General features: G+C 44.2%; 1 protein-coding gene across 2 annotated transcripts in view; it reads left to right on the top strand.

Moving 5' to 3' along the window:
• Positions 1–13,185, top strand: part of Kif6 (kinesin family member 6) — a 295,931-nt gene that overhangs the window by 113,814 nt on the left and 168,932 nt on the right. For both annotated transcript variants that reach the window (NM_001431181.1, XM_087564678.1), the window contains 1 exon segment: positions 2,887–2,990. In NM_001431181.1, the coding sequence (NP_001418110.1) occupies positions 2,887–2,990 (104 nt within the window).

Genomic DNA, 13,185 nt, shown 5'->3' with positions numbered 1-13,185 from the left:
AGAAGCAATCTCCAAGTAAAGGAGTGAGAGAATAAACTTATTAGAAAGGGGCAGGGGAGGCACAGAGGGAGAAGAGCTAACGTTTGCTTAGTTAGCTCGTTTGGGGACTCAGTTTTCCAGGGTGGGTACAAATAGACTTCCCGCCTTTTAACTAATGCCTGAGGTGCTGTGCTGCATAGTTTTATGTCAACCTGAAAAGCACTAAAGTCATCTGAGAGCTGCGAACCTTGATTAAGAAAATGCCTCCATGAGATCAGTGGGTTGTATTGAGGCCTATAAGGAAGACATTTTATTAATTAGCGATCAATTGAGGGAGGGATGCAGTCCACTGTAGGTGGTGCCACTCTTGGCCAGGTGGTCCTGGGGTCCCTAAGAAAGCAGGCTGAGAAAGCCATTAGGAACAAGCCAGCAGGCAGCGCCCCCCATGGCCTCTGCCTCCAGGTGCCTGGCCTGCTTGAGTTCCTGTCCTTGCTTTTGATAACGTCATATGGACTTGTGAGTGAAATAAACTCTTTCCTCCACAAGTCCTTTGGGTCATGGTGTTTTATCACGGCAATAGCAACCCTAACTAGGACAGGTGTATTTAGATCTCACATAGTGACAGGAGTGGAGGATTTGAGAGTACTCTTAAGTAGAAAGGGGGAAGATTATATTTTATAATTGTTGGCTTCTAGTATATTGGAAAGAAATTTTATAAATGGATTATGGACAGACTTCTTAGCACCTTTTGTTAAATACTCTTGGATGTTATATATCGTCGATAACATGATCTAAAAGTATGCAAGGATGGTTTTCTGCTTTTCATTGGCTCATTGATCTGGCCAAGATGCCAAATAGAATTTTGAAGACATTCTTGTCTTACTCTTTCTACTGCTCATGCTAAAATAAAGGTTTTTGACAGCCTTTTGATTAACACTCTTCTACCTAAAGCTTAACTGGGTCTTTTCAACGTGTAGATGAATTCCTGATATTATAAAGTACTATATTTAGAAAAAGATTTGTCATGTTCGTGTGTGTGTGCGTGTGTGTGTGTGTGTGTGTGTGTGTGTGTGTGTGTGTTTCTGTGTGTACTTAAAGAGTCCAGTATCCAAGGAGTCTGGTTGAGGGTGTGGATCCCCTAGAGCCATAGGCACAGACGTTTGGCCTATCATACATGCAAATGAATTTACTGGGAACCAAACTCAGGTCCTCCACAAGAGTACATGCACTGAATTGATACGGTTTTCAAATACATTTTACTGAAGCTAGTGATAAGATGACTCACCATTTCTCTTTTAAACTGTGCGTCCGATGAGTTATCCCAACCCCTTTGATCAGTTTTTATTCTGGACAAGTGTACAAGAAGGCACAAAAGAAAACCTGCACTTGGGCTGGGGATTTAGCTCAGTGGTAGAGCGCTTACCTAGGAAGCTCAAGGCCCTGGGTTCGGTCCCCAGCTCCGAAAAAAAGAACCAAAAAAAAAAAAAAAAAAAAAAAAAAGAAAACCTGCACTTACTGCTTTTCTTAAGTGCACACCATGCTTCTTTATCTCAAGACCTAGTAAAGCTACCACACCACACAGCCATACAGACACACACACACACACACACACACACACACACACACACACACACATCCTTATCCCTAACTTGCTGGAATAGTTAAGGATTCTAATGGTAAACACCCTACTAATAATTACATGGTCATAATATGAACTTGGTAAAAGGAGCATTGGTAGGACCTTTGCTGGTCTTTGAAAATGGAAGTTACCAAAACTAACCAAACAATTAACCAGCTAAGTAAACATCAGTTCTCCTCTCTCCCTCGCACTCCCTCCCCTTTCCAATGACAGTCCACTAATGTTTGTACATGTGTGTGTACCCCGTGCATGCATTCACAGAGGCCCAACAAGGACAGACATAGCTTGTACTGTTCACCATCTTCTGCTTTATGCAACTGAGATAGAGTTTCCCATTACCTAGACACAGACTGGTCATCAGTAAGCCAAGAACTACTCAGTTCTGGTGTAGCTGGCACCCATGGGCATGGCATGAGTTCTGAGTGTGTCGTGAGATTGGAACTCAGGTCCTCATGTTGGTGCAGTAAGCACTCTTACACACACACACACACACACACACACACACACACACACACACCACATCATCTAGATGTTTTCCCTCCAGGGTTCTAGGGATCGCTTATCCGTGCCCTGTGCAAAGGCAGATAGCTGAATGACTGAGCCATCTCCTCAGCTCTTAATACATCTTGATGTATCCTTTTGGAATATTATATGCCCTTGAAAATTCATGATGTGCACACACCAGAATAAATGAGCTCAAATCATGTGAGAGAAAAGAGCCAAGGTGCAATTACAGCAGTAATAGAGCATGCCCGTAGGTTGAGGCACATGAAGGGACTATACATTATTTAAGGGACGTGCAAATGGAGTGAATGTACAGCATATGTTCTCATAACTCCTAACTGCATTCTAGATACACCAGGAAGGACAGAAAGGAAACACAGAGAGAGGTCCCAAAGTGCATCTATAATTTTTTGTTTGTTGTTTGTTTGTTTAAAAAAACTAGTTCTAGAGTTATTTGGACAAAGTGTTAAGGTAGGAGTGACCAATGCCTTTTAGATGGTTCCCTATCCAGTTTTGTATCCTGACATGTTGATTTAGTTAATTGCCCATGTGTGCATACTTAGTATACACGTAGTATTCGAAGGACAAGTTGTAGGGGTCACTCCTCTTCTTCCACTATATGGGTTCCAGGGATTGAACTCACATTGGCCCCTAACCATTGAGCCATCTTGCGCAGTGTCTCATAACTCCCAAAGCTGCATGTTTGCTGCCACTGAGTCAGTGTCCAGAAGTGGACATGCGCTCACACACCTTTCCCTTCACAGATGATCGTCCGCCTACAGAAGGAGATTGCAGACCTGAAGGCAGAGCTGGCCATGGTCACAGGCGAGCAGAGGACAGAGGCCCTCACAGAAGCGGAGCTCCTTCAGTGAGTACAGACTGGCTCCTCTTTCCCACTCTTGCCTAAGTTGACTGTGTTCAGTTCTGTGTCCACCTCAGCACAACTTGGTGTCCTGGGAAGGTCAGAAACTGCACGTAGGTGCCGGTGGACAGAGATGATTCTCCCTGGGAAGAGGGCCAAGGCTGGTGGCCACTCTGCTGCCTGGGCCTTGAGGAAGTAAAGCCAGAACCCCATGCAGCTGGGAATGCCTGCCTCAGGCCAGCACACTGGCCACACCATTTCTCACTGTGTCACACGCTCTCCGCTGTGGGTCTAGATCTGAAAGGGGTTTGAGAAGCATCCCTTGTCTTAGGCTGTACCATGCTCCGGGCAGCAGCATCTGCCGTCTCTTCTTTTATGCATGGCCCATTTATTACCATTCGAAAACTCAGGTTGGCACACAAGCCGACTATCGGGGCTTTGCCGGAGTCTGGAGTCTGGTGTTTCACACCAGTGAGATTTGCAGTCATGTGGTACCTCCTTGTTCACTTTCTATGATTGTGAGTGAGAGAGATGGGCTCTGCTTCTGTGCAGCTTATTAAGGGTTTCTGGGATGCAGGTGAACAAGTCTTAGGAGACAGTGGCGGGCACCATGTTCAAGTAAATAATAGAGCTGGGCTGGGAATGTGCCCAAGTCAGTAGAGAGCAGCCTGTGTAGCATGCATGACGTCTGGTTCCTTCCTCTCTACAGACAGAGCATGGGGGTGTACACTTGTAATCTCCACACTGGGATGTGGAGGCAGGAGGATCAGAAGTGTGACATCATCCTTGGCTACACAGTGAATTCACAGCCAGCCTGGGGATGCGCGAGACCATGTATTCATTTTTTATTAAAAACAATTTTTATATACTACATTCTGACCACAGTTTCCTCTCCACTTATCTCTTGCAAGACCTTCCCAAACTCCATACCCACCCAGATCTGCCCTTTTCTTTCCTCTACCGTTAAGTAACAGGCTCATATCCTGGTTGGTTTTTATTTCATTACTATGTTTTTGGAGAGGATATCTTCAAACAAATAAACAAAAAGAGAGTTCCTAGGATACTTGTAAAGACATCATGCCATATCACCCCTCTATCCCAAGAGAGAAACAGTGAATAAAGAGAAAGGCTTCTCTTTACACTGCTGCGTATTGAGGCTGGCGTGACGGCTCGGCAGCTACCGATGCTCTCTGCCAAGTCTTATGACCTGACTAATCCTGGACTCAACAGGGCAGAAGAGAGAATGACTTTTGCAAATTGTTCTTTGACTTCTACCTTCTCACCAAGACACACACATACATACACACACTCTCACACACACATACCTCACACACACACAGAGACACATACTCATATTCACACCACAGACAGAACACATGCAGCACACACACATGCACACACATGCACACGCACATGCGTGCACACACGTACACACACAGATACATGCACATAAACGTACACAGGCACACACACAATGTTAAAAAATAAAACTATTGTTACCTGCCTGTGTGGTCTGGGTAATGCAGGGAAAGCCTCCATAAGTTCCTGCTCTAATCAAAGCTTACCTTCCTCTGGGACCATGCTCCCTAAGTCTAGAGCAGAATGTTTAACAACACAATGGGCTCCATTTACAACCCTAGTGCATAGCATGTGTAAAATTAAGAACATGGTCAAATAGTCATTAAGTTAATAATAATTTATTAATTTATTACTGTTATTAAAAGTTTCATGTCAAAGGTGGAGAGTTGGATCAGCAGTTAAGAGGCCTTTGGTTCCCCACACCCACATGTCAGCTCACGACCATCTGTGACTGCAGCTCCAGGGGGTCTGACGCCCTCTTCTGGCCTTTAAGAGCACTGCACACATGAGGTGCACATACATAAACAGAGAGACAAACACACAAATGTGTAAAACTAAAACAAAAATGATAACGTTACTCTTTGAAATGACTCAGTTCATCCTGAGGAGGCTCAGCGAGGCCATGACACTATGGTGCTCCTTCTCCTCAATGGAGGGACAGTATTCTCTTGCAGAGTGTCACCGGCATTTCATTCAGCCAGGAAAACCAAACCCAGTAGGCCGTGAAACAGAAGGGATCCAACAGGGGGAAGAGGGTTGCAAGGACGAGTGTGCTGCCGCCGAGACGCTCAGCCATTAGTGTGGCCTCCTAGGTAGAGTTGAATGATTGAAGCTGCAGGGACAGTGTGACAGTGTGGTTCAGTGGATATTGCAATAATGCCTGAAAGCCAGCGCTGGGGAGGAAAGTTTTATTTTTAGATCACAACCTCTAAAGGTTTGTGTTTCTGGGCCTGGGGTGAGACAGAGCACCATAGCAGAACACTTCAGAGTTTAGCTGCTCACCTCATGCTGGTGGCCAGCAAGCAAGGGGTGGGATCAGGGGCCAGAGCAAGGCACAGTCCCCAAGGACCTTACCCCTATGACCCACATTCTTCTAGCTGTGCCCCACTTCCTAAAGTCTCCAGCATCCCCCAAAATAACACCGTGTGCGAGAGACCAAGGCGAGAGCAACGGTTGCTCATGGGTCAGGGGTCTTACAGAACTAGGTCAGGCACTACTGAGTGTAGACTTGTGCATTTCCCAGGGCAAGGGCCACTGTGCATCAGCAGAGCTTCTCCTCAGTGGTCTCTGAGCAGAGGCTGGGAGCACCATGGCCGTGGCCCCTATCTAGCAGCCCTAGGGTACCTTCTAAGCAAAGCGTCAAACCATTCAGTGTACGGGGACTTATCCATACTGACAGGAAGAAGGCTTCTGAGGGAACTGTGTTCTTGTTGTCTTGTGGCATTGTGTTTCCCATAGTTGACCAGAGTGAATATTGCAGCTTAAATTTTAACCAATTAAGAATCCTTCCTTGCCTTAAACATTGATACATGAATTATAATTTGCCTTATTGATACATGAATTATAATTTGCCCAGAGTACAGCCTTGGTATTTAGCACCATCAGCTGGGCTCTTTTGTCTTTCTGGCCCCTGGGTATTTACTCAAAATGGAAATATGCTTTGGTTCCCTGCTAGCACCCATTCTAACTGGAGATGGGGTCACGGTGCAGGAGACGAGGAGAGTCCCATAGCCTATCGGGAATACCCTAGCTCTTGTCCAATCTGCCTCTCTGTCCTTCAGCTCCTCAGGCACAGAGTGACTGGCATGACTTTCTCTCAGAAGTCCCTGAGAGATGTCAGCAGAAACCGCCGAGATCCGGTCATCTCTGTGGTGTCACTGGCACGTAGGGGAACTCTGGTCATCTCTGTGGTGTCACTGGCACGTAGGGGAGCCCTGCTCACATTTATTCCAGGACATTTTTGAACCATTGCCCAGCATTTCCTTAGTTAATGTAAATATTTGTTGCCTTGACTCGGATGCTTTGATTGAAGAGGGTTTTAAATATTGGCCTCCAGTTATTGTGATATTTTTAGTTTACATAATTTTTTGGGCCTTGCTAGCTTTGAGAAGAGACAGCTGGATTAAGGCTGGACGGGCAGGTCACCGTTTAGACAGAGCTCCTGGGTGAAGACTTGACTGCAATGTAGCTACAGGGCTTTGGTAGGAGACCGAGCTGCAGATCTTTGGCTCTGCTGGAAGTGTCACATCCTGACCCAAATCCGAGTTATTTTGAGCAGTGTTTTACTCCTGGAATGGAATCAAGTTGGATCTGACTGTCTTGAGATTGTCCAAATGTTTGGGTACCTCCCAATGTCTGGATCTTTCCCTAGCCAAAAAAAAAAAAAAGATTTATGCAGATCACAGATCAGTTAATATTTCTGCCTAAATTTATGGAGAACATTTAGAAGTTAGTCATTTTAATGGGTACATCAAGGGGCTCGTAGTACAAGACACGAAGGATATTTGGGGGAATACGAGAACACTAGGGAAATGCTACACACAGACACACACATACGTAGACATGCATACACATGGACATAGTGTACCTACAACAGAAAACAAGCTACTCATGGAAAGAATCAATGTTCACTTAAGACTTAAAAAGTAGTTTTACGTGTATTTATTGGGAATGGTACACACCATGTACATATGGTGGCCAGAGGACAATTGTGTGAGTCATTTCTCTTTCCACCAGTGGTCATAGTGACTTTGAACTTACCTTTATTGGAGCTAGGGTATTTGACACCATCTGCCTGGTTTCTCTCTTTTAGTCCTATTGATATTTACTCAGAAATGAGAGTTCACCTCAGTTCTCTGATAGTGCCCACACTCTTCAGTTAGAGGTGGGGATCTTGTTACAGGAGACACAAGGCGTCTACAGCTTAGCTGGAATACTGAAGTCTTGTCCAACCTGCTGTTCTGTCCTTCACCACTTAGCCAAATACGGACCTTGAGCTTCTGGTCCTCTGCTCTCCACAACCTGGGGTTATCAACAGGCACCACCAGGCTCAGATAACTTTTGTCCCATTCCTCTTTCTACTTGGCACTTTTAGTTGGGTGCTGGGGATTGAACTCGGGAAAGAGACAAATACATCAAATACCCACTGTGTAGAGACTTCAAATAACAAAAGGAATAGAAAGAGAAAATAGGAACAAGAGTTGCCATTTCAGTAGAGTTCCTGAAGAGAATTCACACGCTGTGCTTATATTCTTTTAGGACCACTCCTCTGGAGGAAAGAGCAATTTCAGCTGACAGTAGAAACAGAAAGCTGTTTTGATGAGATTTGGAGAGATGGAGAGACAGTAGTGAAGACATTGATGGGAGGCAGGCTGAGCTCTATAAATTTAGATGTCGATTGAAATGGGAAAGTTAAATTTTGTGACCATGATGAGCATCAGGTCGATATAATATTGAGAAAAGCACACCAGTTCTCAGGTTCACTTTGAAGGAAGTAGTTAGGAGCCACAGATCATGTTCTCCTATATCCAAGATGATCACGTTCTCCTACATCCAAGCGTCCCTAGGTGAATTGGCAACTGAGTGTGTCCTTTTATTTAGCTACATAGACCTCTCCCTTCTCCTAATACATAACTGTCATATTTAATTAAATAGTCCACTTATTGGATTTTTAATGTTGGCAAATAACCTCCCTCTTTATTGCTATTCTATACCTATTACTACTGTTAGTAATGAGTGATATAAAAAGACGATTCATTAAACAGGAGAGATGCTTGATCGTTTGGAGCATGTGCTGCTCTTCCAGAAGGCTTGGGTTCAGTCCCCAACACCCATGCAGGACAACCTAAGCTCCATGATATCTGGCACTCTCTTGTGGCCTCCGCGGGTACCTATCCACATGCAATATATGCACATATGCTCGGGCACATACAAACATAAAATAAAAATAGGTAAATATTTTTAAAGACAACAATAGAATGATATCAACAAGTGTACTGGCTAGTTTTAGGCCAACTTGACACAAGCTAAGATCCATCAGGGAAAAGAGAGGTTCAGTTGAGAAAATGAGATCCAGTCTTAGGTCATTTTCTTAATTAGTGATTGATTGAGGAGGGTGGTCCTCCCAGCCCATTGTGGGTGGTGACGTCCCAGGGCTAGTGGTCCTGGGTTCTATAAGAAAGAAGGCTCAGCAAGCCATGAGGAGCAAGCCAGTAAGCAGCATGCCTTCATGGCCTCTGCATCAGCTCCTGGCTTCAGGTTCCTGCCCCACTTGAGTTCCTGTTCTGACTTCCTTCAGTGATGAGCAGTGCTGTGGAAGTGTAAGACAAATAAACCCTTTTCTTCCCAAGTTGCTTTTTGGTCATGGTGTGTCATCGCAACAACAGAAACCATGAGTTACCACGTCTCGTGATGTATTTGCTTGGATAAAACTGGGAAAGATGCAGATTTCCAAAGTTCACTAGGCAGGAATAGAATCCCCCTGTAGTCCCAAGTCCATAGGAGAAGGTGAATGTGTAGTAAAAACCTCTCCAATAAAGAAACTGCAGGCACAACAGGCATCCTGAGAACACTCTAGAACACTTGAGAAGTAAGTAATGGTGGCCCCACACAAGCTTCCAACACGGTAGTGCGGTAAGACTCCATTAGGCATGTTCTGCTCTGACTCGTGTAGATATACACAAGGGAAGGGAACTGCAGCCCAGCGTCCCCCATGAGGGAAAACCCTTAACACCCAAGTTGCACCCAGCAAGGCAGTTTGAAAGGCAGGCTTGTGGACCTCATGGCCGACATGCAAGACTACTTTAGGATGAACGTGTCAGTATGTGTGAAATCCACCATGATGGAACACTAGTTAAGACACTTATTCATGGTCGAAACTTAGCAAAATGGGGATAGAAGGAAGCCTCCAAAATTTTGTAAAAACGATCTACCATCTATGTGCCTTAGTTAAGGTTTTACTGCTGTGAACAGACACCATGACTAAAGCAACACTCTTGTAAGGACAACATTTAATTGGGGCTGGCTTACAGGTTCAGAGGTTCAGTCCATTATCATTAAGGTGGGAACATGGCAGCATCCAGGCAGGCACGGTGCAGGAGGAACTGAGAGTTCTACATCTTCATCTGAAGGCTGCTAACAGAGTACTGACTTCCAGGCAGCTAGGAGCAGGGTCTTAAAGCCCACTCCCACAGTGACACCGACTCCAACAAGGCCACACCTCCTAATAGTACCACTCTCTGCGCCGAGCATATACAAACCATCACAGCGCCCATGTGTCTGTCTGCTATCTATTCATTATCTGTCATCAATAGATGTGCTTATCTTCTTCTCTCAGCTTTGTGCCTATGTGTCTGTCATCTACTGCCTGTCATCTATCCCAGTATCTATGTCTCTCACCTTTGCTTGTGTGTGTGTGTGTGTGTGTGTGTGTGTGTGTGTAACTGTTATCTACCTATAGTTCATCCCTCTATCATCTGTGTATTTATGTATGTTGCTGTCTACCATTTATCTATGTATTTATGTATATAGCTATCTATATACATCTATAGCATTCTTTCTCCTTAAAGCTAGAAACTAAAGATGTTTCTCCTCACTACTCACATTCAACACTACACTGAAATCTCTAGTCAGCATATTATGCCACGGAAAATAAATAAAGCACACAAATATTTGGAAAGGAAGTAATAAAACTGTCATTATACACAGATAACACTATTTCTAAGTAGAAAACATCAAACAACCTGCAAAAAGTTGCTAGAAATACTAAAAGGAGTTTATCAAGGTCACAGAACATAAGGTTATAGGAAATTAAAATACAGCTACCCTTAACAGTAATGTTAAAACTTAAAATGACAAATTTAACCACATGTGCCTAACATCTGTGCCATTAAAATTATGAAACACTACAGGGGAGCTTTCTAAGAGACAGAGAGGTATACCATTTTCATAGACAGGAAGGGTCAATGCCCAGATGTCCATTCTGCCTAAATTAACCTATAAATGTAATTTGAATCTTCTAAGAACTCAGTGAGGGGAAAGCTGACAATCAGAATGTAAAATCCACACCATTGCTAGCATCCCCACAGTACTGACATGCCTGGAAACAGCTTTGAAAAGAATCTAGGTCAGGGGGCAGATGCCTGAGTGACTGAAGGCTCCTGCCACCAAGTCTGATAACCTGAGTTCAATCTGCAGGATCCACAAGGCAGAAGAAAAGAACTGACCACAACTGGCATATAAACACACACATGTGAATGTGAGTACGTGAGCATGCACACACACACACACACACACACACACACACACAACAAAAATGTTCTTTTTTTTATAAGATTATAAGGAATATCTTATACCGTTCTTCACATGTAAGTGTTTTAACTAGATCATAGGCATAAATGTACAAATTCAAATATAAAACTCCTGAAAAGGAAAGATAAGAAAAGATTTGGTGACCATCCATTAGGCCAAGATTTCTTAGAACATTTTTTTAAAAGTATTAAAGGGGAAAGAAACAATAAACTAGCTTTCATCAAAATTTAAAACATCTGTTCTTTGAAAGATGCTAAGAAAATGTTTTAAATGATAGAGTTTATTATCCAAACACATTTGCTATAAAGGGCTCTTTCCAAAATACTTAAAATATCAGCACAGCCGGGAATAAAAGAACCAATAAATATGTGGACAAAACCCTTGAACAGCCATGAAGGACAGAAAACCCAGCCTCTGTCATTGTTAGAGATCTGGAATTACTGTGGCTGTTAGAACAGCCTCCAGAAAAGCCAGCAACACCAAGTGCTGCTCAGTACAAGGAGCAACTGTCACACACCAGGGGTAGAGTATGCAACACCCGCTGCGGAAGGCAGCCATTTCCTCACAGCATTAAACAGCACGGGCCTCCATGCACCGCCTTCACGGCACCACCAGGCCTGACATTTTCTTGCACGTCGCACCCATGTACACACTAAATAAGCCAACATAACACTATAAGTCTGATTATAACCACTTTGTAAGGTCACCTTACATAAGATAAGCAAACATAGGCCACAGGGAAGCCTCTGCATGAAAATTTTCAGTAATAACAACGTTAGGCGCTATCCTTCGGAGCTGGAACTGTCCTTCAGCTGCCAAGTTGCTGAGAGACTCTAGTATAGACACATAATGGACGGCCCAGCAGCCGACGCAGAAGGGGCTACTGAAACCGGCAACAGTGAATGTCAAAAGCATGGTGCTAGCCAACAGCAGCTGGACACACCGGGACTCCGTTCCCATGAGGTTCTGGAAACGGGAACGGTGTAGGAACAGGAGCGAGATCACCGCCTGCTGAAGACATTGCCGAGCAGAGCTGACCCAGTGGGCGAGAGGGAGCTGTGCCTGCTTAAAGGAATGGAGGAAGAATGCTGGCCACCTCTACAGTTGACCCCTAGGCCTCAAACCATGTGCACACAAAAGCGGGGGTTCCCTCTGCACCCCCGGCCTTTGCTTTCAGCTGTTCTGGGGGATCACTACCTTAACGGGATTTAAGTGTGTGGGTGTAGGTGCATGCGCCCATGTATGTGCCATGTGTGTGCGGCCATCAGATCAACCGCAGGTGTCTTTTTCTCAGGTCTGTCTTGTTTTCTGATGGGAGCTTCCTCACGAGGCTGGGCTGCCTGCTGGACCCCAGGGGTCAGCCTGCCTCCACCTCTGGCTGCTGGGTTATGGGTACACCTGCCCCATTGTACTTCTTTCTTTCTTTTCTTTTCTTTCTTTCTCTCTTCTTCCTTCATTTCTCTCTCTTCCTCTTTCTTTCTCCTTCTTTTCTTCCTTCTTTCCTTCCCTCCTTCTCTCTCTCTCCCCCTCCCTCCCTCCTTTTTTTTTCTTTTTTTTTTTTCAGAGCTGGGGACTGAACCCAGGGCCTTGCTAGGCAAGCGCTCTACCACTGAGCTAAATCCCCAGCCCCCTCCTTCCTTTTTAACCTGACTCCTGGAGATTGAACTCAGTCCGTCATACTAGTGTGGTATGCATTTTACCAGCCTAACTACCTATCTCCCTAGCCCCTAAAAGTGATTCTTTACAATATTGAATAAGACTAAAATTCACTGAAGGGCACAGTATAAGAACACACAGCATTTGTTTCAGAAGGATGCATTTGTACTAATAAAACTTTATTGATGCCCAAATTTCTACTTTGGTCCAAATAAATGTACCAAAGGTGGAGTCTGAGATATATTTTTTTCGATTTTAAATTTTATTATAAAATATGTTGTAAATAACAACAGCAAACACTAAAACTAACCAGGCCCAAAGACTATGAAGCTCAATGAACTTCACTGCCCAAGAAGCAACTAAAACCTGTGGAACTTCATGCTGGATTTTATAATTATTTTGTTGAATATATTTTTATGCATTTAAATCCACCACCAAAAATGAACATGGGTTGTGAGAAATATAAAGCTAATTGTTTCTCTAGTTCTAACTCTCTTGTGCACTTTATCAAATAAATCTCTCAAAAAAAGAAAATAAATGTAGGGTCTGGGATCTGAGGTGGTCTCCATGGGCGTGTTTTCAGAATGGATTGCTGGCCCTTTCAGGCCCTCAGAGCCCTCTGGCCAATCCCATGGCGGTCGCTGCTCTCCTCTGGATCTTTGCTCAGAGATGCCCCCTAGAATCCCCTATCAGCCATGGCCTCTGCAAGCAAAAGGCGAGTCCTGGCATTTAGATTGCATGTGCTGAGTCTGATGGATTCCATCCCAGAACATCCTGTACGTTCAGCAACTCTCTTTTGAACTTTGCCTAAAGTCACCAAGTTCAGGCAGAGACAATAAATTGAAAAGGCTGACTGACATTAAGAGAGTTTAGTTCT

The sequence above is a fragment of the Rattus norvegicus genome, chromosome 9 (genome assembly GCF_021556685.1).
Source record: "Rattus norvegicus strain SHRSP/BbbUtx chromosome 9, alternate assembly SHRSP_T2T, whole genome shotgun sequence".
Lineage (NCBI taxonomy): Eukaryota > Metazoa > Chordata > Mammalia > Rodentia > Muridae > Rattus > Rattus norvegicus.
The sequence above is the reverse complement of the archived record's forward strand: the minus strand, read 5'-3'. Positions and strand labels throughout refer to the sequence as shown.